The sequence below is a fragment of the Cornus florida genome, unplaced genomic scaffold (genome assembly GCF_030987335.1).
Source record: "Cornus florida cultivar Cherokee Brave unplaced genomic scaffold, ASM3098733v1 CherokeeBrave_3.0.0_Hap2_Chr11, whole genome shotgun sequence".
Taxonomy (NCBI): Eukaryota; Viridiplantae; Streptophyta; class Magnoliopsida; order Cornales; family Cornaceae; genus Cornus; species Cornus florida.
Genome location: NW_026775581.1, coordinates 138,546,659 through 138,569,923, shown reverse-complemented (window position 1 = coordinate 138,569,923; position 23,265 = coordinate 138,546,659). Strand labels below are relative to the sequence as shown.

At 35.3% G+C, this 23,265-nt stretch overlaps 2 protein-coding genes across 3 annotated transcripts; one reads left to right on the top strand and one right to left on the bottom strand.

Moving 5' to 3' along the window:
• The first annotated feature begins 1,235 nt into the window (after nucleotides 1–1,235).
• Nucleotides 1,236–3,922, top strand: LOC132284661 (uncharacterized). Its single transcript, XM_059786785.1, has 4 exons — nucleotides 1,236–1,825; nucleotides 2,108–2,282; nucleotides 3,193–3,470; nucleotides 3,618–3,922. Exons 1-4 carry the CDS (start codon nucleotides 1,370–1,372, stop codon nucleotides 3,723–3,725), a joined length of 1,017 nt encoding a protein of 338 aa, XP_059642768.1. The 5' UTR covers nucleotides 1,236–1,369; the 3' UTR covers nucleotides 3,726–3,922.
• Nucleotides 3,923–8,131: 4,209 nt separating this feature from the next.
• On the bottom strand, nucleotides 8,132–22,542 carry LOC132281999 (zinc finger CCCH domain-containing protein 67-like). 2 transcript variants are annotated; one of them, XM_059783643.1, is made up of 8 exons: nucleotides 22,028–22,542; nucleotides 21,884–21,934; nucleotides 18,260–18,373; nucleotides 17,762–18,106; nucleotides 10,059–10,310; nucleotides 9,477–9,638; nucleotides 8,864–9,115; nucleotides 8,132–8,570 (listed from the first exon to the last, which is right to left on the bottom strand). In XM_059783643.1, exons 1-8 carry the CDS (start codon nucleotides 22,370–22,372, stop codon nucleotides 8,346–8,348), a joined length of 1,746 nt encoding a protein of 581 aa, XP_059639626.1. In that variant the 5' UTR covers nucleotides 22,373–22,542; the 3' UTR covers nucleotides 8,132–8,345. The 2 variants fall into 2 exon arrangements, with proteins under 2 accessions (XP_059639626.1, XP_059639625.1); XM_059783642.1 differs by having other exon boundaries at nucleotides 9,477–9,728; nucleotides 22,028–22,539.
• Between the last annotated feature and the right edge of the window lie 723 nt (nucleotides 22,543–23,265).

The following is a 23,265-nucleotide window of genomic DNA, read 5'->3' as shown; positions in this document are numbered from 1 at the left end:
GTTCCAGTCTTTTGAGTACCATTGGATATTTTAGGGGTCCACTAGATGGATTCCCGAGTTGTATAAATTGGAGAACGATTTCCATTCGTGATGGATCAGTTGTATCAAAATAGTTTTAATTATCAATGAAATTATTTATTCTGAGGTTTTCAATTATTGGATTATCATTCTAGGTTCTTTCCAGCAAAATTTTATTTATTCTTGTTTTCTATATTGTATTCTGTGTTCATTAAATTGCTAATTGTTTTGATATCCTCGGGTAATCGGGCGTGGGCCTGGCCAACCCGCATCCGGAAATCCGGGGGTATCACATATTTGGGGTGCAAGTGATATGCTAAATCACTAATTCATATACAAGTGAAATCTAAAACCAAAATGTTCATATAGGTGTAATATGACCTAACCACAGGAGATCTAGGTGTAATTTACCCTTTTATCTGTAAGGATAAAAAGTCCTTGTTAAAGTCCTTTTTAGGAGATTGATTTTTATTTATAAAAGATTTAGATCAATCCCATAAATAAATAAATATATATATATATATATATATATATATATATATATATATATATTAACGAATGCATTTATTATTTACAATTACTTAAATTTCAGTGTGCCCCATGTGATGATGATATACTACCATATATATATATATTAATTATACATAGTTTGAAAATATATTATTATAAAATATTTCAATTAGAGAATATTATAAATAAATCACGCAATGTAAAATATATATGTCATCACCTGATATAATCTTATTTAAACCTAATATAATGACGTTTCCGCTTTCAAAAAATTTAAACTTTAACGCTTTCATGCTCTAGCTTTCGCTCATGCTCTGTGTCCATGAATATAAAAATTTGCCATTTCTCTCCCTCCCTCTCAAAAGCGATTTAGTTTTTTTCTTGGTCCATAAATGAACTTTTTATGAGATTTTTTTTTATTTTTATTTTTAGTCTTCTTTCTCGTTGTCAGGTAAAAAAAAAAAAAAAAAAAAAAAAAATTATTCTATGAGTTGCACAAAAATTTAAGAGCTATGCACATTGTGAAATCGATTAGGCTGTGAAATAAAAGATTTATTATTTTTTTTCTTTTTTATTTTTAAAATTTCACCTAACAATAAAAATAAAAAATATATAAATATATTTAAAAAAAAAAAAAACTTTTGAGTTAGGTTTTGGCGTTTGGTGAAGGTTTATCCTCCCGATCCGTTGGGCTGTTTAATTTAATCGTGGTAAGGCCCTGGTGAAGCCAGTTTCTGCAAAGTGCAAACCCAACCCAGCAAAACACACATTTCCAGCTGCATTCCCTAAGCAGACCATCTCTCTCTCCCTCCCTCCCTCCCTCCCTCACACACACACACAAATGGCCACTGCGATTATGCAGAAAACCCTAAAATCAATAAACCCTTTTGTCCTCAGAACCCTATATTCTCATAACCGCCAGCTCAGCGTCTTTGCCGTCGCCGGACAACCCGAATCGGGCGCCCCATCTTCGTCTTTCACATTCTCAGCCGACGGCGTAGAACAAGAAGTTCAGAACAAGAACACAGAAAATGATAGCATTTTCCTCAAGGCACCAAAGACATCCTCCTCCTCCTCCACTTCGTCATCATCATCGGTAACGATGCCCATGTCATTCATGACTGGATCGATCATCGGCAAGCGATTTTACAAGAGAGTGACGACGAGAGAGGCTGATGATGGCAATGGATGGACTGTCATGCTTGATTACAGAACCCTAAAAACCCCTTCCAAGAGGCCCCTCAAGTGCCCCACTTTAGCTCTCGCCAAGGCTATTGCAGCCGAATGGGAATACCAGGTGCTCTCTTTCACTCTCTCTCATCGAACTTATAGTTTTCATTGACTTGGGTTTCTTTGATAGTACTCATGTATTGGGTGTTTTTTATTTCACAGTAATTCAGTTGTTTACCCACTCAAAGTTTGATAATTCCAATTGATCTGGTGTTCCATATGTTCATTTTTATGCACAATCATCTACGATGCATTAATGTGTGTGTATTTGTTTTTTTAAAATGTAAATTTATGTGTGTTTATTGATCTGGGGACTATCAACTATGTAATGAAATGTTTGTGATTGTAGCAAGCAGATGGAATCAGACCCTTCACCATGCCTTTGATGAAACTTGCATCTACTGCAATAGAAAGAGTTCCGCTCACTCGGCCGAAGACAATTGAGCATTTGATGATGAAGTTCCATCAAGATTTAGTCTTCTGTCGTGATCCTGGCGATAGTGACTTGACAACTGGTCTCCTTGGTATGTATCTTATTGTCTTCTCAAGTACTTAAAACCATGATAAAACATTATGTACTTGTTTGAGCATGTCTCTTCTTTGGATGGGTTCGCAATCACCAGTGGAGAATAAGTGACTTGATCCTCAATGGGGTAATGCCAGGAAGGGGAAGACCAAAACTAATATGCATTGAAATAGTTAAGAAAGATATGATAACATTTTGTTTAACTGATCGAAGCTTGTGTCCTTACTTAGAGGGAAATGGTGAGACATGGTTTATATAGCTGACTCCATGTTGGGGACGACGGCTTTGATGAGTTGAGTTGAATATATTCCTTCTGTATTAATATTTTTAATGATATCGTTTCTGTGACATGAAATGGGATATGTCATTTATTTTGTCATTGGGTGTAAAATATCTTGTTCAATGAATAGTGCCATCTAAAGTAATTTCAAAATGTAAACTGAAGGATATGATCATAATTCGTCTTGCCAATTATAGTCTGAAGAAAGACTTTGATTTCTGAAATTCTTTTCTATTGGGAGCAACCTAAAGAAGTAATCAAGAGATAAAGAGAGTACACCTCAAAATCACGAGTGTGATCAAACATAATTATTATGCATATGATTTTTAAAATTGATTGACGTTTATCATTTTTGTCCTAACAATTCCTGAGGTCCACTCTATATGTTACGCAAACTATAATGTCGTCAGTCACAAATTTCTACTAGTTTTGAGTTCAAAAATATGGATACAAGGTGACTTCCTATGCTCTTTCAGTTCATGAAGAGGACATTTGGCTAGTGGAAGTACATTGATTTTTGGCAACTCACTTGTAGCTTGTGTATGTGATTGTGTTGCTTCTTGATATTGATATTAAGAAAAAAGAAAGTGAATAGTTAGATAACCTATTGATTTCTTGGTATTTGCAGAAAGGCAGGTTGAAAAAATTGATCCTTTACTTAATTGGGTTGAATCAGAATTTGGTTGTAAGCCTGTTTTATACTCCAGTTTTTTCGGTGGCAAGCAGGAGGATGGTCTTGTAAATGCCATTGAAAGCCTTCTTAAGAAAACAGATAACTGTGAATTGGTGGCAATCGATGCAATTGCTGCTGCAGCACACTCTTTAATTATTTCTATTGCAATTTTCCGTGGGAGATTGCAGATCGAGGAGGCCATTGAGTTGATTAGGCTTGAAGAAGATTTGCAGGTTCTTGTTACTGTAGTTATTTACCTCTAACCCCCCACTCACGCTTGCAGACATTTATATATAATTCAGTGTCTGTCAAAATTTCATGTCTTGATTTGACTTGTATCTGTCTCCCAAGTGTGAATTTTTTCTCAAATTCCCTTGCAGGTTGACAAGTGGGGTTTGGTTGAAGGTGGTCATGATGTTGATATTGCTGATCTTAGGGTACAAATATCATCTGCTGCTGTTTTTCTTGGACTTTCGAGGAGGGCTTGAGAGCTATCTTTTTTCCTCTGCTTTAGTTTGGTTGTTGTGGTCTCATAGCATTTCTTAGCATGTGATGGAGATTTTGTGATAACTTGTAGTGGCTGAGTAGATGAGATTAATCAAATGATCAACTTTAAAATTGGATGTACTAAAACCCTTTTGCTCAATAATAGAGAGAATTTGCTGTGCCTGGAGCAGTTAAAACATGTTCTCGGCTTTTAGATTTGTGTCATGTTTTATGTTGTGATTTTTTTCCCCCACCAAGCTTGAGGCTGAGATGGTGATGACATTTTTAACTTGCTACTTTACTTCTGAAAAATATTAAAATTCAAATTGCCATGAAATTTTTGTAAGCATCTTAAATGAGAATTTATGAATGGAGTTCCAATATGTCCTAATATTGTGATTGATACAGGGTATACAATTATTGAAATGGCTAGATATCTTCTTCTTCTTCTTCTTTTTTTTAAATTCTCAGCCAGATATCATAACTCGCTAGGTACGTTATTTCATTTCAACTTCTTCGTGTTTCTTGTGGATGTCCTTGTTTCCTTCTCATTTTCTTTTCTTGTTCCGTATTTTATGCCCTTCCTTGCTTGACCTTTGACAGTGATAATATTTTAAACTCGTTTGTTTATCACTGAAACTACTGCCTGTTAGTATGCCAAGGGCAAGCTGTGAACTAAATCTCCAACACATTGCTGGTCTAGGTGTAAAGACAGTTAAGAACTAGGGATGCAACTTTTGCTGAAGAGGATGCAAAAAGGAAAAAATATAAAAGTATCTACATTGAAACATACTTTGAAATAATTGTATAAATGAGTTAAATGCACATTCATAATTACATTTTTTGGGGACATATTGTATATTTAAGGCAAAACACATGTTGATCCAATCCCTCAAGCAGCCTGTTTATCTGTGTCTGGGAGTGTGTGTACTTTTATCACTTGTTCTCTTTACATTTCTTCTTCTGTTAAACAGTACAGAGGCAGTTCATTTGGAGACATCTGTTCAAACCGGCAAGTAAAGAGGTAAAAGCATACCTGCAGGTCATGGCCCTTCTTCGCAGCATTGCACACAGAGTGGTGGCTGTTTCTTGATATCACAGTAACAGCAAGCTATATCACAGTTATTGCTGCATCCTATCACAACAACATCAGCATTATAAGTCTGTTGTGAAGATGATAAAATCTTTGATTTTTTCTCTTGTGCAGCAAGTCTTATATATGTATGTTGTTATGTCCTTCTATAGCTTTTGTAAAGTTCCGATGATAGGACAAGTGTTCCACTTGCCAAATAAGTGCTTTAAATGTGTGTTTTGAGTGAGCATGGAAAGAGTGACCCTGGTCTTTTCACAGGTAATTGAACACCTAGGTATCCATAAAAAGGTTGTGATGCCAAATTTTAATATTTTTGGACAGAATTATGCAAGTTTCGGAACAACTAAAATGGACTGAATCTTAAAAGTGACGAAAGATGTTGGTTCTGACCTGTAATAGTAATGTACTGAGATGGTTGAAGAAATTGAGGATTTATAAGAAAAGGAAGGCGAGTGCTTGCTTGAACAACATTGATCCTAACCTGAACAAAGACCATGCAAACCAAAAAGCAAGCTACTGCTAACAACTTCATGGTTTTACAGGCAACAATGTATGTATGTGCAGTTGATGTTAGATTTACCTGCTCACTTGGGTGAAGAAACATTCTCTCGTTCATGTTTCTTTATATAGGGCTCGTTACAGTTCAAGTTTAGGAGATGAGAGAAGTTAATATATTGGATAAGACTAGAAAACTATAAATCTCTCTCTTTTATATAGGCTTTTTGCTTTCATTCCGTGGAATCATCCCATCATTGTGTCTATATAAGAATATAGTCTCTAATTATACATTTTCCATCAGGACTTGTTAAAAGGATCATAACAATTATGTGAAGATAGTTTATGTGCACATCTTTAATCATACAAAGCATTAAAATGTCTCCCAAACTTGAATGGTTTCCTATCTTCTTCTCTTCCTGCATATATATATATATATATTGACACAATACAGGGAAGCCACACACGCACGCACTAGGATATTGTGATAAGAGGAAGTTAAATATGAAACAAATAATTTATTATGCTATATTTGAAAGAAAATTAAATGTGAAATAATTTACTAATTATAGTTTATTTGAGATGGCTGTCACGTTGTGCTGACATGAATGCTAACATGTCACACACTTGGTATTTATAGATTTATTTATGAACTACCATAGTATTATTTTTCACATGCATGACTAATTTCTAAATTTTGTTATTGGTCTAATTAAGCCGGTGGGTTCAACCGGTCCAGATTTAATAAAAACTGAATGCAGAGAAACAGAAGGATACATTGAAATATTAGTTGGGTTTGTGATGCAAATGTACTCACCATTTATTTACACCCTCTGTTGTCTAATGCCTCTTCCTTGAGACTCGTTCTTTCCATTTTCCTATTTTTCTCATTCTTTGGTTTCTCTCCCTCCTTTTTTTTTTTTTTTTTTTCCTTCTCTCTCTCATCAATTTCTTTTGCAGGAAATTCCTGCAATTTTTTCACGTATTGATGACGTCGGTAAGTCTCTCTTTCTCTGCATTTCAATTTTGTGGTTGATTTTGTTGTATCGAATATGATATATATGAATGAATGAACAATATAATGAAAAATTGGTGAGAATATTTACAATTTTTTGCGAATTATTATTCCACGAATATGATTTAGATAAACTAAAAGTTTTGAGGTTTGAATCTCTATTATGGGTATTTGTATTCTCTCAATATAAGAATGGATTATATAATATGCGACACCAATTATGCACCTTTACACTATGAAATTGATTGATGTTACAATTGGGACCATCCAGAATAAATTTACTTTAAATCTTTGTATTAAATTTCATTTAATTTCAAATTCAAAGCACAATTTGATACTCCCAAATATAACGTAATAGTTAACGAAAGATGTATATTAAACAGTTAAAAATTTAGCCACGCATTACTGTTCTATACTTTGCACCTCTCTCTCTTTCTCTACAAGTTATTGCATAAGCTAATATCGAACTGGTAATTAGCAACACTTCCTTGTGTCATTGAGGCAAGGGATGTCATAAGTAAAACCCTAAGACTATATACAATAATAACTAGCAACACACATTTGGTTAGATGCAAAAGAATAATATATATGTATATATACACACACACACACTCACACTCATACATAAAAGGAATCATAATCTAAAAGCCATGAAAAACTTGAATTTATTATAACGTCACATTGAAATAGTGCAATAACAAATGCTTTCAATTAATTGAAAGTAAAGACTTATAAGAGGTACACATTCTTCTGGACTGAAGTGCCTTCTAAAAGACGACTATCACATTGAATAGAAATACAACTACATTAATGAATTCATTTCTGCACAAATAGAATTTATAGTTGTGATATGTTAATAATCTGTGTCGAAATTACTATAAACAGCAGGGTCGGCCACTGCCAAAATTTGGCGAGTGGGACGTAAATAATCCGGCCTCGGCTGACGGTTTTACGGTTATATTTGCCAAAGCCAGAGATGACAAGAAAACCAATGGAATGTCTGCGAGTGGTGGGGGGCCAGCACCCAAGAATGGAAATCCATCTAAATCTAAACAAAATGAAAAGCATCAGCACCCCCCAGCGGTATGTTGCATTAAACCACCTTCATCACTTCCGGATAAATTACTTAAAAGTATGTTAATAGTACTATTAATACCTTTGCAGGAGAAGAAGAGGTTTTGCTGTTTCTGAAAACCCTAGCCTCCTCTTTTGGAGCTGTGAAATGATGTAATTCCGTCTGAAGTTTACAATTCTATTCGTATAAATGTACTCTAGGAAAGAGGCCACAAAACATAAACCAAGTCGTTTCTTCCTAATCTTTTGTGTGTACACAACTAGGACCTCTCACTTGTCCTGAGATTCTTATTTGTCAATTCTAAGAAGAGACCTTACAAAAAAAAGGAACAATAGATATTCAAAGATATTGCAGATCGGGTGGAATATTCTTAGTTTTTTCTTGTTTTTACTTGGACTGATGATATGTTGAGAATATAAATATGTAAATGATTACTGTAATTCTAAACTATAACAAAGAAACGGCTTTGTTTCCTGTTTATCACTGAGTTGTGATGGTAAATGGACATTTTCTGCTCGCTATTTTTCATCAACTGACCATTTCAACCCAGAATGATCTGTTACTCTAATAGTCCTGTTCTGGGTTGCAAAAAACAATTTACAGACTCATAACAGGAATCACAAGCAAATCAGGTTTGCCGGACTGACTGAATTTACCACTGCACCAAGCAAGGGTCCCCAAGTATTATATGTGTGACAAATTTATTGCTCGGTTTCCTCCCAGTAAACAGTAACGATAAGAAATAAGAAACTTTATAACCTTAAAACAGTCAAAATAGCATGAAACAGAAAGGTCCAGCCTATATTACAACAACAGCTTGCGGTGTTCATAACTTAGAACAAAGTCTTTAAACAAAAGAAACGGAAAGGAGAAAAAACAAAAAAGTACTGAAGAAGTAAAATGTGTCCTTACGCGAGATTTATTTGGGTTGGAAACCAAAACTTCTATACAAGCTGCTTGATTGTAGCCTCATTTCCATCCTTGTGCCCAGCCATTCTACTCCCCGTTCTAGTCCCTCCAGGAGTTGCTGAGTTACTGCTTGAAGGAGTCCCTAAGATTGACCCAACTGGAGAAGCTGATGACCTATAATTCACTGGATGGTCAAACAAACAAGCACGCCCGTACTTACAAATACCATACCGTTCATAATGCCGGCAAATTTTTGTACCCTGGATAGAGTGATAAATTTGAAGAGGTTATGAGCAAATAACACAACACAACACATAATAAACGTATTTATCATCCAAGTCCGACTCTTGTGGTGTCTGAACTTTCAGTTCAAATTGATCGCCTGGAGAGACAATTTTTTGTGTCCAACGACGCAAAAGAACATATTGAAACGTTTGTTTTAATTGCAAAAACTCAAATATTTGGGTAGAATCATTTCTAAAGTCTCATATTGAAGCACCTATATACATTAAACGTCCCACAACCAAAATAATCAATAAAGTTGAGAACTTACAGGTCTTAAAGGGAGGCCCTTGTCACTCAGAACACAGGCATCTAATTTTGGGGGTTGACTCTTGGGATGATGATACCTGCATGCAGATTTATATTTACAGTCTCCAGTTTTCATAAAGTATTCGCATTCAGGTTGTCCCAGTCGTTCAGGGAATTCTTCAACCTGGGTTTCCATATTTGCTGTCTCTGTATAACTCTTTGCTGCTGGAGCCGAAAGGTTACGCCTCGCGGTATCTTCCAGATAATTAGGGGCCTAAGCAAACAGTGGACAGGTAGCATAAGGGGAGAGTGATATCAATTGACAAACATTAAATCAATTTATCCCTCTTGGTAGCAATAGGTGCATGGTGCACGCGCATCACTCACATGGAGAAACATGTTCTGAAAGAAAGAAACTGTAATAAGAAAAAGTATAAATGGTGTAGTTATTTCAAGCCACTTTATCGTGTGAAAACAGGGATATAACAGCCACTTTGTAGTTTTTTCAACACCTAATATTAAGTCTTTATCCATCTACATCCCAAACATCCTGTATTGGCAAGACAAGCATAGAAATGGCATAACCTATACAAATTGAATGTAACAGTCAATAAGCAATAAAGTTTAGAACTTACATATCTTACAGGCAGGCCCTTGTCACTCAGAACATAGACCTCTGAGTTTGGGGCTTGACTCTTGGGGTGGTGATACCTGCATGCAGATTTAAATTTACAGTCTCCAGTTTTCATGAAGTACTCACATTCAGCTTGTCCCGGTCGTTCAGGGAATTCTTCAACCTGGGTAGAAATATATGCTTTCTGCATTAGATTCTTTGCTGCTGGAGCGAAAAGGTTATGCCTCGTATTATCTTCTGGATAGTAAGGGGCCTAAGCAAACAGTAGACAGGTAGCATAAGGGGATAGTAATATCCATTGATAAACAATAAGTCAACTTATCTGCACATGCATCACTCATGCACACAGATGCGTGCTCAGAGGGGGAGAGAAAAAATCAAATAAGAAGTATAATTGATTAAGTTATTTCGAGCCAATTTATCAAGTGTGGAAACAGGAATACAACAGCCACTGTAATTTGTGCAAAGACTAAAATTAGTTCTTTATTCATCTGTGTCACCAACATCATGCATTGGAGGGATTGGCATAACCTATATATATTAAAGGTCCCATAATCGATAAGCAATGAAGTTGAGAACTTACAGGTCTTAACGGCAGGCTCTTGTCACTCGGACCATAGAAATCTAATTTTGGGGCTGGACTCCTGGGGTGGTGATACCTGCATGCGGATTTGAATTTACAGTTCCCAGTTTTCATGAAGAACTCACATTCAGGTTGCCCTGGTCGTTCAGGGAATTCTTCAGCCTGGGTAGACATCTTTGCTTTCCCCATAAGATTCTTTGCTGCTGGAGCTGAAAGGTCATGCGTTGTACCATCTTCTGGATAATTAGGGACCTAAGTAAACAGTGGACGGGAAGCATGAGGGGGAAGTAATATCCACACAAGTATACTTCCATGCATCACTTACAGAATCACATGCGCAGAGAGAGAGAGAGAGAGACTATAATAAATAAATAAAAATATAAAAGGTGACGTTATTTCAAATCGCTTTATCGTGTGAAAACAGGGACTCAACAGCCACTTTATAGCTTGTGAATGCCTAATATTTGGTCTTTATCAATCTAAATCTCCAACATCCCTTAATGGCGAGACCGGCACAGAGTTGATGGCCATCATGAACCGTTCTCCAGTACCCAAAATTAACAAATAAGAAAAAGAACAAATTCACACTGGGTATTGTTAATGATCATTAAATCCTCTCGGGATTTGTAATTTGTCAAATTATGTAGTTGTTTTAAATATCCATGCCGCTTATAAAGGGATGTAAGGTCTGTAGTTCTGCCCTTTTCTCCTTCCCTAGTTCTCTTCCATGTTGCCGCATGAGATAAGGGCATGCGACAAACTAAAGAGAGTTTAGTACTTAAAGTGACTACCACTCTTATGAGAAAGTTATAAAGGGCAAAAATGTTCATCAAAGTTATCAATTTTTTTTTTCAGCTGATTCCTTCCAGGCAATGCAAATAAAAACAAAAAACAAACAAGATATTCAAACAACTACATAATAGTGATTAGACTGTTAGAAACACCATTCTCAACCTGATGCTAATAATTAGGTTCTAGAATAGCTTTAAAATGTCATTAGCCCGTGTTGGTCCTTGTAGAAGGATGTTGACATCATTTGAGTGGCTGCTCTCAGATTCTAACCTACATTCTCCTACTTAAGAGCTCAAACTTTTAGCATTTAGAGTAATTTCATCCTTTCATGAGCAACTTCCTTAGTGCAATGGTGAAAATTTTGTACTGCCAAATGAGAATAAACAAGCTCAAGTAAGAAAGGAGCCATTTTGAGTAAAATAGTGCAAAATTGCACGTCTCCATCCAATCCACCCGTCCTTGCACCTCACATAGGCAGAACCAACACAGGATAATGACTTCTCTAAGTGTTTGATCTTTTTATTTATCACTATTCTAAATAATAAGAGAGTTGATATTCCAGTTTCAGTCACCTGGGAAGAAGCAACAAAATTTTACCACCCACCACATAAAAAAGATAAAACCCCATAAACAACCTTGATAAATCCAGTCCATGAAATCATTGAAATACTATAAATAAGGAACAAAGTGATACAGAAAATTAAGCTGGTTTTAAATAAATCATTAAAAGTCCATTAAAAAGATTATGCTAGGGAGGCCATCCACAAAGCATTCTCATCCTTCCTGCGGATGGACCGTAGGGCCCATACCTATGTCTCCCATACGCGGTTAGTTTTTCTTTCCTTCTTGATTTATTTCTTAAATGTTCTCTGACCAAAACTGAAAACCCTCTAATAATTAAACTTATCGAAACTAATAATTCTAATGATTGACATTTCTTACAATAACAAATTAGCTTTCATGGTAATTAATTAATCAATGACCAAATAACTAACTTTTGTTCTTTGGGAAAAATCCTATACAATTGCTAACTACTAGAAAAAAATACGTATATAGTAATGCAATCACACACTGAGGGAAATTTGATAATATTTTCATGTTTGTTATGTTTTCGTTAATGAAATTGCCTTATAGTCAAATATATAACAAAATTTATTAAAATATCAACATCCAAGACCATATAACAAGGAATTAAAATGATGTATTGGTTGCTGATGCGATTGCAAGTTTGCAACAGTGTGTCGTGGAATTCAACTCTTATTTTTGAAACTTTAGACACGCCTTATATAGGTGAATCCATGGAGGGTCATCATTAACTAGTTGCCAAAATAGTCATTTTTTGGGTTAAGCACAGTGCAATGCATGCCCTACTCAGGATAATATACATGGGCAAGAGAAATACCAAGGTTTAACAAAAGTTATGTAACAGTACCTGTTTAAATTTTTTTAAACATTACAAATCTTGGTCAAAACAAACAGATACGAAACTTTTAATGGACTTTATTTTATATAGGGTTAAATTCATAAAACCCCCCTTTATTTCCATTTTTTGACACTTTAACCCCTTCTACTATTAAAGTGATCAAATCACCCCCTACCCGTTAGATATCTGCTAAAATAAATGGTAATCTTATGTCTGTCCAGCACGCGCTTTCCATCAGAATTACCCTTTATTCCATCCATTGCAACATAAAGGACCAAAATAACCATTCATACCGAGCATATGGTAAATACTAAAACTATCTAAATACATTACATTATATAATAAATTAGTAATTATATAAGAAATACATTTTATAATAAATATTTTTTTATAAAATAATATACCTATATAAAACACATAATACGATATTTGAGATTTTAATGAAATATTATACGAATATTCATAATATATTATACAAAAAAATATATAATGTAAACTATCTAATATGAAAAAATAGTCTAATATTGTGTACTGTATGTTTTATATATAGTATTTTTATTTTATTACAAAATATGATGTATATTTACGACCCCATTCATATAAGATAGAGGTAACGACAATAACAATTACAATATAATGTATATATAATCAACTTTGTTCATTTTAGTATAAATAATATATAACATTGCAAACTATTTTTTTTTTTTTTTTTTGATAAGTATATAACATTGCAAACTATTAACCTATTGTGTTAAGAATAAATAATAAATTATGATATTTTGATAATTAATAAACAATGTAAATACAAAATCATATTTGTGTATAGTTCAGGGGGTGGTTTGATAATATAGGGGGATAAAGTGTCAAAAAATGAAAGTACTTGGGGTTTTTTTGTGAATCTAAAATTTATTTACATAAAGGAAGGCCGTTTTGGTAATTTCAATTGTCAACAAATAGTTCCGTGATAATTTGTCCTTATATGAAACTTTTTTATAGTACAAAGGGTGGTTTGAATGTTTGATAGTACAGCCAAGGTTGTTAGGATCGTGATTCTGTGTAAGATTGATGAGGGGTCCATAGGATCGGATCGGGATTGTAAGAAAGGATCGAGGATTGTAACATTCTATAAAACTAAAAAAATGTAACTCAAACTAACTTTTGAAATCCAATATCTACGATATAAGTAGAGAATAAGGCTAAACAACAAACAGGAGAGATTTTAACAAAATCAATTGACATTTAAACGATAACACATGCCAAGCACTTAAAATCAATTTCTTGATTTTCTCTACACAAAATCATCAGTATAACAAGTAAGCAGAACCTCACAGAATAAATTAAAGTTCTAAACAAATAGAAAAAGGGAATAGAGAAACAAAGAGAGAAAAGTACAATTTAGTTGCTTAATTGTTTGAGCAACTAGGTTGAAAATTTTACGTTTTTGGTTAAAACAAGAACAAAACAGAGATAAAAAGAATAACGGAACAAAAAAAAAAAAAAATTTGAAAATTTTCTTTGTTTGTTTTTTTTTTTTTTTTTTTGATAAGTGAAAATTTTCTTTGTTTTTGTTTTTAGAATGGACAAAGAATAGGTGGAAAAATAAAGTTCTTTTCAACGATGCCGATCCTACTGCGATTCTACCGATCCTATGCAATTCTACGATCCCACTTCGCTGCTACCGATCCTACTGTGATTCTACTTTTCAACGATTTTTATGTAATTGGGATTAATTTGGCAATTTGGAATCGTAGGATCATAAGATTCTACAATTCGGATCGAGATTTTATCAACCATGAGTACAACGGTAAACTGTCAATTTCTTGATTTTCTCTACACAAAAGCATCAGCATAACCAGTAAGTAGAACCTCACAGAATAAATTAAAGTTCTAAACAAATAGAAAAAGGGAATAGAGAAACAAAGAGAGAAAAGTACAATTTAGTTGCTTAATTGCCTAATTGTATGAGCAACTAGGTTGGAAATTTTACTTTTTGGTTAAAACAAGAACAAAACAGAGATAAAAAGAATAACGGAAAAAAAAAAAATATTGAAAATTTTCTTTGTTTTTTTTTTTTTTTTTGATAAGTGAAAATTTTCTATTTTTTTTTGTTTCAGAATGGACAAGGAATAGGTGGAAAAATAAAATTCTTTTCAACGATGCCAATCCTACTGCAATTCTACCGGCCCTATGCAATTCTACGATCCTATTTCGCTTTTACCGATCCTACTGCGATTCTACTTTTCAACAATTTTTATGTGATTGGGATCAATTTGGTAATTTGGAATCCTACGATTGTAAGATTCTACAATTCAGATCGAGATTTTATCAACCATGAGTACAACGGTAAACAGTCAAAAAATGAAAGTAGAGGGGGGTTTTGTAAATTTAAACCTTTTAAACATATTGGAGGCTCAAACGATGCCGTTGTGCCATGACGTGGCTGTGCCAAGTTTTAATTCCTTCGCCAATAAATTTTTAACTTAAAAAATATTGGTATGTTGTGCAATAATATGAGGAATTACTTCAACTATGACATGGCCACAAGTGAGCAAGGGCTAAGGATATCCTAGCTGTCAGGAAAGGACCCCAAAGAGGGCTCAGGAGAGAGAGTTTTTAAGTAATCTCCCACGAGGCACGGAAGTGTGATAACTACTCTATGCCCAAATCCATTAATTGAACTATATATTCCTTATTTACAACCCCAATCTCGGACAAGGATCTAGCTGCAAATGAGTTCACCGCTCATCATTACACTTATCAGCCCCAAATCACTTTCAAGGGAAAGATTGGACATCATTTAAAGGTTCATATTGACTGGCTAATTTGGGTAAGGGAGGTGATGTGCATTTGATGTAATCGTGACAAGGAAAGGGCATTCATTAAATGCAATAAATCTTGAGATAGCACTCTTTCTCTCTCTCTTGGGAGACTACTTCACTCTTCCTTCATGACAGGTTGAGGTGGCTACAGCGTTTGGAACACAACACAGCCCCTCAACAATCCTCGAACATCAGCCACCAGGCAAATATCACCCGCGTGTTATTGTGGGCTTTATCGCACATTGGCTTGCGGATAGGTTTTGTCGTTGCTTATGACCACATTGATTCATCTTCGAGGTTTATCTGTAGCGAGGAACTCTTCGATAGCCTTCTTCTCATCCTCGAGGTTCCACCATGGAAAGGAACTCCTCGAGGTTCTTCGATAGTAGGAGGGCCTCATAACCACGTGCCTCTCCCTTTCGAGAATTATCCAAGAGGAAGTCCTCGGGTTTATATGTTGGCCTCAGTGTTGTTAAAGGCATGCCTAGGCGTGAGCCTAGGCTCCAAGCTCATACAGGCGTAACACTTGCGCTCGTTGTGTGCCCAGGTGCGCCTTTGGCAACATTTACGCCTTTAATATGAAATATGAATATGCTTTAATCATAATTTAATTTTTCAATTGTGTGCCTCGCTTCACTCAGGTGTGCGCCTAGGCTCCAAATGACCTCTAACGCCTTAGGCCTTTGATAACATTGGACTTGGCCTTGAGGCTTACTTGTAGAGATTAGGTCATCGATTTATGAGAAAGGTGCTTTCTCGCGATTGGGATCCTCATATAGAGCTACTCTCAAGTCAAGATTAGTATTTTTATTACGCTTGCCAATGAAGAGCAACCTCAAGGGTGCTATCTTGACAACTAATAGGAAGATATGAAACAACGGTGAGCGCTTTCCTTGTTAGGGCCATCGATATCATCATCATTGCTTTGTAATTGTTACCATTAGTGAGTCAGCACGGTCAATCCCACGTCACCCAATCATACACCTAATCATACCAAGGAATGGTAGCCGCCTTTACTAGCCATACAAAGGGGTGGATAATTGTTTACCTACAAACATTACAGTTGTTGCTCGCCTTATAGTAGTATTCTGTATGGACATGAGATATCATAATATCGTCAAATTTATAGACTCGATCAAGACCTCAGAAGCGATCTCGGCAACAAGACCTAGTCATACTCCATTTGAGGCAATATGACCATAAATTGCCATGCCTTAGACCATTATTCAACCTTAGTCCCACAATTCGTGGAACAGGGTAAAGATTTTGCACTCTGTGCGTGTTTTTACAAATTGGGAGTGGATTCAGCAGAAATCCGCGAATTACATTTTCCAAATTCACAAACTCATTTTTTCAATACGCAAATTGCATTATATATGAACTGGACATCACTTCCTTGCAAGTGGCATGTCATCCCATGACCTCATGTGTGTGTTGCTCCCACTTCTGTGCTTTGGGTTTGAAACCTCGACCTATAACAAGTAAGATGTAGAAACTAACTGTTGGCAACTTATAGTTTTGTGAATAAAAATTAACTTACCTTATATATACTTTTAGATACTTTATAAGGCAATTTACTTAATATTAAAGAAAAATCCAGCAAAAATAATATTATTAAATTGATATAATCATATTCATTTAAGAGAAGTACACGCTATAAATATATAAAATATATAATATACAAGCACTCTCAAGACGCTCGCGCTCTCAAGTAATTTTGGACTTTGACGATGTCCCGCTCCCGCTCTATGTGACTTAGGATTCAACTAGATTAGCTGATATATTGCTGCGGAGCAAAATGACTCAAAAGATGCTGAGTCAGTAAGAAAAAATAAATAAAAAATCTACTCAGTCCAGTAACCATACAGTACATAAACAAACATTGAAGTTCTCATGCATTTGTTCAATCAATATGATGAGCCATCCCAAATTTCAGAACCTCAAACCATCAAGGTTCAAACTCCAACACCTCAAAGGTTATTTTGGAGAACATCAACCTTCGGGCAGTCAGTTAAAGTCTTCACGCTTGGGTTTATTCAATAGATTATTTTAATACACTTTGAATTCGATTATACACAAAGCCACAACCACATTAGTGATGTATGCACATTGGGTTATTCAACTATAATTTAATACTGCAACAGACTTGTTCAACAGCGTATAATTTAAATGATATGTGCTGGATAGTGTATTGAATTTATTTTATGCATTTATTCGTATTATATCTAAATTTTCATAATTCTTTGTATTTTATGAACCTTATCAGCATTGTATCATCATGAAGCGCTCAAAAACAATCTGCAACGGTACAATCAAGTCATTCCAGTGCTCCCGAGTTAGTCACCAACACCGTGCAACCAAAAGGAGTTATAGTGAGAAAGTTAACAAATTTAGGTAGGATTGTAAGTCATTTGCAACCTTCCCTTTTAATGTGCAACCATGTGTGCTTGCATGCACGTGTGCGCGCGCTTTAGAGAAAGAGAGAGAGCGAGAGTCTAATGAAACTTAACGAAATCGTGATAAAAGGGATGAATAACTGTTTAACGCATTGCAGAACTAGAAACTAAGTAGCATTATATTATTGGAAAATATATATGTGTGTGTGTGTATGAGTGTGCAAAATCTATGATGGATCTAATCAAACTCCTCAAATCTGCCCCAGGAGGTACCTGATACCCATTCCAGTTGAGATTTTGATGTGCCCCTTGAGGAAGTAAATGTGTTGCAGGCACATAAGATGAGTGGTTAGCCTGGTAGGGAACAATATTATTGGGTACCCCATGCAAAGTCCAGGATGCTTGAGCTGATTGTGAGGACCCTGATAAATGCAATGGAATAGGTTCACCATTATGATCTTGTGAAGAAAGATTAAATCGCCTCACAGATTCATCATTAGGAGATGAGTTGTAATTATCCACTCCTCCCACAGTGGTAGGATCGGGATGGTGAAACCTGCAGCGAGCTCCATATCCGCAAATACCCTTACGCATGTAGAAGGGACACTCTTTCTCCCCCTAGTTGAAAAGACAATGTGATCAACTCTTGAGTATACATTCAAATATGATTATGCATAAATGTTGCATGGTGAACATCGACAAGATACCAATTAAATAAAATAAGATTAGCAATTAAACAATTATAAGAAAATTGAAATACAATGATATTACCAATCGTATTGGCAAACCAAGAAAGTTAAGCTCCGGAGGTGCAAATTCAGACTCATCTTTATGGATGTATCTACAAGATTTTCCATACTTGCACCCTCCTGCTGTTAGGTAATACTGCAACAATCACATGAGAGCAACTCAATATCTTAAAATATATCATGGGAAATTGTCAATACAAAACAGTTAAAGAAAGAGATACTAAAATTTTGAATCATTATGCACTATCTGACATTATAGTACAGGTGGGAAGGAGCATACAATTATATAACACATGGTACAACAGCCATAGACCATGTCAAAGACAGTCATCTGAAAAAAGAGCTACTAAATCTATAACTACCCACAAAAAAATTATCCTGTATTAATACTAATAGTACTCCATCCTGAATATCCATGTCTGGCATGAATAATTCAATTCTCCAGCCCAGCATGTCTAGATCTATCGTTCAAGGATATTCAATAATAACAATTACACCAACATCTCACTCTACGCTCCCACCTTTTCTAAACATGATGAACTCCTCATTGATAACGTTGCAGGTTCCATCTAGAAATGTATCCAAGCAGTGAAGCTCTCTTTTTTTCTGCAATACGTCCAATTCTGGTTATTATAAACCTAAGCTTTTCCATTTATCCTACTTACATTATCCTCTTGGCCATGACCAACATATAAACAAGACTGCCTTGGTAAATGTTGACTGCAGTCATTGCCATCAAATAGAATTGCCACAGTAGTCCAGTAAGCAACTTACTTTTAAAAATATAATTGGAGATGTAATATACAATAACTATTTTTGCTCAGTTTGTAGTCGGGTTCATATCAACAACTGATAGTTTTGAAATGTAAGAGTTGGGACCTTTTTTCCTCCCATGTGAAGAAATAAAGCTCAAGGTATAGCACATGATACTTGAGAGTGTCAAATTTATTACAATACATCAATACGGAAAAAAAAGGCACATTAGATATATTTAAACAAACTATGTTACATGAACTCTGGTATGCAATCAGGTGCTTGTCTCTTTTTTTTTCCCGTTTTCAGAATGCCGGGCAACAATCTCAACACCGGTTCCTGGTTAGGATTCTCAACCACCCTCTTATTGTTTCATAAAATAGCATCCCCTTTAGTGGTATGGGTTCACATTCTCATTTCCCATATTGTCATTCTCAATTGAATATCTCAAGCAGATGTGTGCACTTGTGCCAGTCTATATTCATAAATACATGTTTACAACTATGAATGTATGTGTGTTGGCATGAATGTCTGTTGTATGCATGACCATACCCTATAAAATCAGCATTTATTTTCCGGTAAAAAATAAGAAGGCAAGGAAGCATGCTAATAATGAGTCAATGGGCCAGGGGGCAGACATTAAAATTTTTCAATATTTAATATATTTGGCATAAAGGATTATGAATCAAAAGGAAAATTTAAACCACGAACCTTGTTAGAGTCATCAGTGGTCAGCCCAGGAAATATATATGCCAATCTTTTCAACATGTTGAGTTGAATTATAATGCTAGAAAATCCTACCTAAAATCACAAAACTCTAGGTTGAAACCTCAAATGCATTTACAAGGTCTTCATCTCTCTGTTTACATATATATACATGTGCATTAATACATACACACGTGCATAAATAATCATATAATGTCTACTATATGATCTGCCATCTATTTTTTATTTTTTTTATAAGTAAAATAATTCAATTAATGCTACACCCATGACTTGAACTTGAAACCTTAAGGATAAATCCAAAGCACACTATCAACTTAGCTAATACACTCTTGTAGTATGATCTGTCAACTATTATTGTCATTGTACTTGTGTAAACTTCCATAGCAAATGATCTTCCGATAAAGGAAAAAAAAAACTTCCATCGCAAATGCCATAAATAATATCTAATTATTTGAGAATGTTTCAAATAGTTCTTGAATACATTATTATGGAGATATGGACACCATTTCAGAAAAGGCCATTATCTGATGCATGAAAATTTCCTTTTCTAAGTCTACCATTCCACATATGGTTGCCACGAAATCTCCAAACAGAGAAAATATTTTCACAGTTTCAGGTCCTTGGAAAGTCGAAATTAATTTTACTTTAACAGTTCAATTAATTAGATTGAAATAAGCCTATAATCTGTAAACAAGTCATTAAATGAGGAGTTTATTACTTCTTTAGGTATATTCAATTATAGAACTGAATATACAAAATTTTATAACGACAAATCCAAAACAGTAAGCCAAAAAGATGGCACATGTACATCCAGCTCCACTGGAAGAAAATGAAATGTTTATTGAATTGTAATTTATTGCTATATCATTACAAGACCACATAGATTTTTCAATAAACTGATAGTTAAGTTCTATGGCCTATAGAGGCCGCCCATATTTCTTGTTACACGTGTCCCAACTTACTTTGGTAGCCAGTACCATCAAACCGCTCACATTAGCATTTTAACAACCAACGGGCCTTTGAGCAATGACGTAATGAACAAAGAGTGCAATATAATACAAAACCATACTGCATAGTCTGCAGTTTGTTGGAGCACAAGGAAGCTCAGTATGACAATTTGTCCAGAAAAAACATAAGCATAGAAAACTAATGGAAGCAAATAGTTGATTGGAAGTAAAATCTAATAAGCAAGGAAAACGAGGGCTCATTTATCTGCTTTCCACTTCTAGCTTTTGATGCTCCACATTGTGAATGAAGAAAGTGCAAAAACTGGCCGATTGTAAGTGCTGAACTTTTATATCTATACACCATGGCCTAAGTTTTTGAAAATTTTAAATATAAAAGATTAGGCCTCCCTATGCTGCAATTTCCTAGTTAATTTCATATTTGTAACTATAGATTAGGTTTCTTTGACTGAAGAGACGAAACATACTAGATGGAAGGACATCCAAAGGTTCAGGCTTAGACAAGACCTGGCTGACTTGAAGAGGGAGGGGGAAATATTGAATGCAACAACTAGCTACTTCTGTGGACTAGAGTTCCCTCTGAAAACGATCATGGAATGTCGTCATTATTGAAAAATCTCAGACGCATATGAACCACTACATTACCAAGTACTAGCATGCAAAGAAGTAACTGAATTGTATAGAACCTCGCACGTATGAAAACATTGCATTTTCCAGTCATTGAGCAAAATGCATGGACTACAAGTAGCAATAATACAAGTTTTACCCAAAAAAAAAAAAAAATGGAAAATCAAAAATCTTCAGAATTACATTCTCTTTCTTCTCATCAACCACGTCAGTCACATATCAAATAATGCCCTTTAGATACCAACAGGCCTATAGCCTAGCGGTACCAGGCCCCTACTTCCGAAAGGTAGGTCAGGGTTTGAGCCTCAGAGGCATGTGTGTGTGAGTACCAACTAAGAAAAAAATAAAAATAAATAAAAACAGTGCCCTTTAGATCCTTTAATAGCTATCACCCTTTCATTATCAATTTTTTTCCAATTAAAACCTCCAGCTCTGTTGATTTATTCATTTTATCTTATTACTAGCACAAATAAATCTTATCTCACTCACTATTCTATATGCATTCATTCAATTCATACTCACACACACACACACACATATATATAAGGAAAACAAGTGGGGGAGAAATTTCAAACCTTGCATTCAGTCTGCCCTTCGTTCTCCGAAAGCCCTTCTGTGTCCTTGTCCTTACCAACGTTGAATACACAAATGAGCATGAGTGAACAAAGAAAAACAACTTTCAGACCCATCAAAACCAAATGAACAATTTTCGAGTGTACCTGATTCGTCGTCGTCCTCCTCGCTGGATGATTAAACTTACAATTCGATCCAAACTTACACGCCCCCGTTTTGAGGTAAAACGTGCAATCTTCAGCGTAAGGTCGGAGCGGGTACAATCTGCTGTCGTCGAGACTAGTGTTACCTTCCTGATAATCATCATCGTCGTTGACCTTGTTCTCCTCCAATTCCAACCCTACATTTTCAAATTCCTGGACCAGAGCTTCCTCCTCATTGGAATTGAGGGCAGAGTGGGTGCTGTGAGAGTTCGAAGCAGGGGATGCAAACCCTAGCTCTGGCTCCTCCGGCTGGAGTTTGAGTGCGTCGTTGTCTTCACAGCTTCCCATCTCTCCCTCCACATTTCAAAACCCTAATCAAAATCAGCGATATATATATATAGACTATAGAGAGATAGATACATAGATACAGAAGATGTATAGATACAGATTCCTACTGGTCCGTCCCTTTGCGAGAGCAGAAACGCTTACAGTAAAGTTACTTTTCCACTAGTAGTCCCTCCGGTTTTGCCACCTCACCATTGGAACCCACTCAGTGGGCCCTACTTAATTTAATCAATTTCTTTAATTAAGATAAGTCCAGTAACCACCTACCAAACACTCGACCATCCCCACTTTCTTCTTCCTCTCTGTCTCTGTCTCTGTCTCTCTCATCAAACAAACTCTTAACTACAGGACACTGTAATCTAACAACCAGAATCAGAACAAAAAAACCAAAGTTCGTCCGAGATTACAACCCAAATTGTAATTTGGATCTCTCTTCACAAAACCACTATCGCCCATGTAATGTATAAACGGGTTGGATCGGAAATGTTTTTAGTGATTTCACCATCACTAATGTTAATTCGCCTTGAGGAATCCACGTGCTGCCAATTCCTCTTTTAAACATTTAATTTAATTTACTTTTTCTAGAAAAGCATCAGGTAAACTAGTGGACTTGAATGGGGGAGTGGGAACTCAATTTGAAAGCACTTATCCCATTTTTTACACGTTTCTACTAATTCTGAAGTTCATTTTTTTTTTAATAAAAAAAAACTATTAATTAAGTAGAAAGAAAATGTTTAAAGTCAAGATGACTAAAAAAAATAAAAATCATTTAATTAATAATTTAGTAAGTCAAGATGTTCTGGTGTTCATACTTGGTCTTTGACCAAGAAATTAATATACTCCATTGGTAATAACTTTTTTAAAATTATGAAGAAACAAGTCATTACACACACATA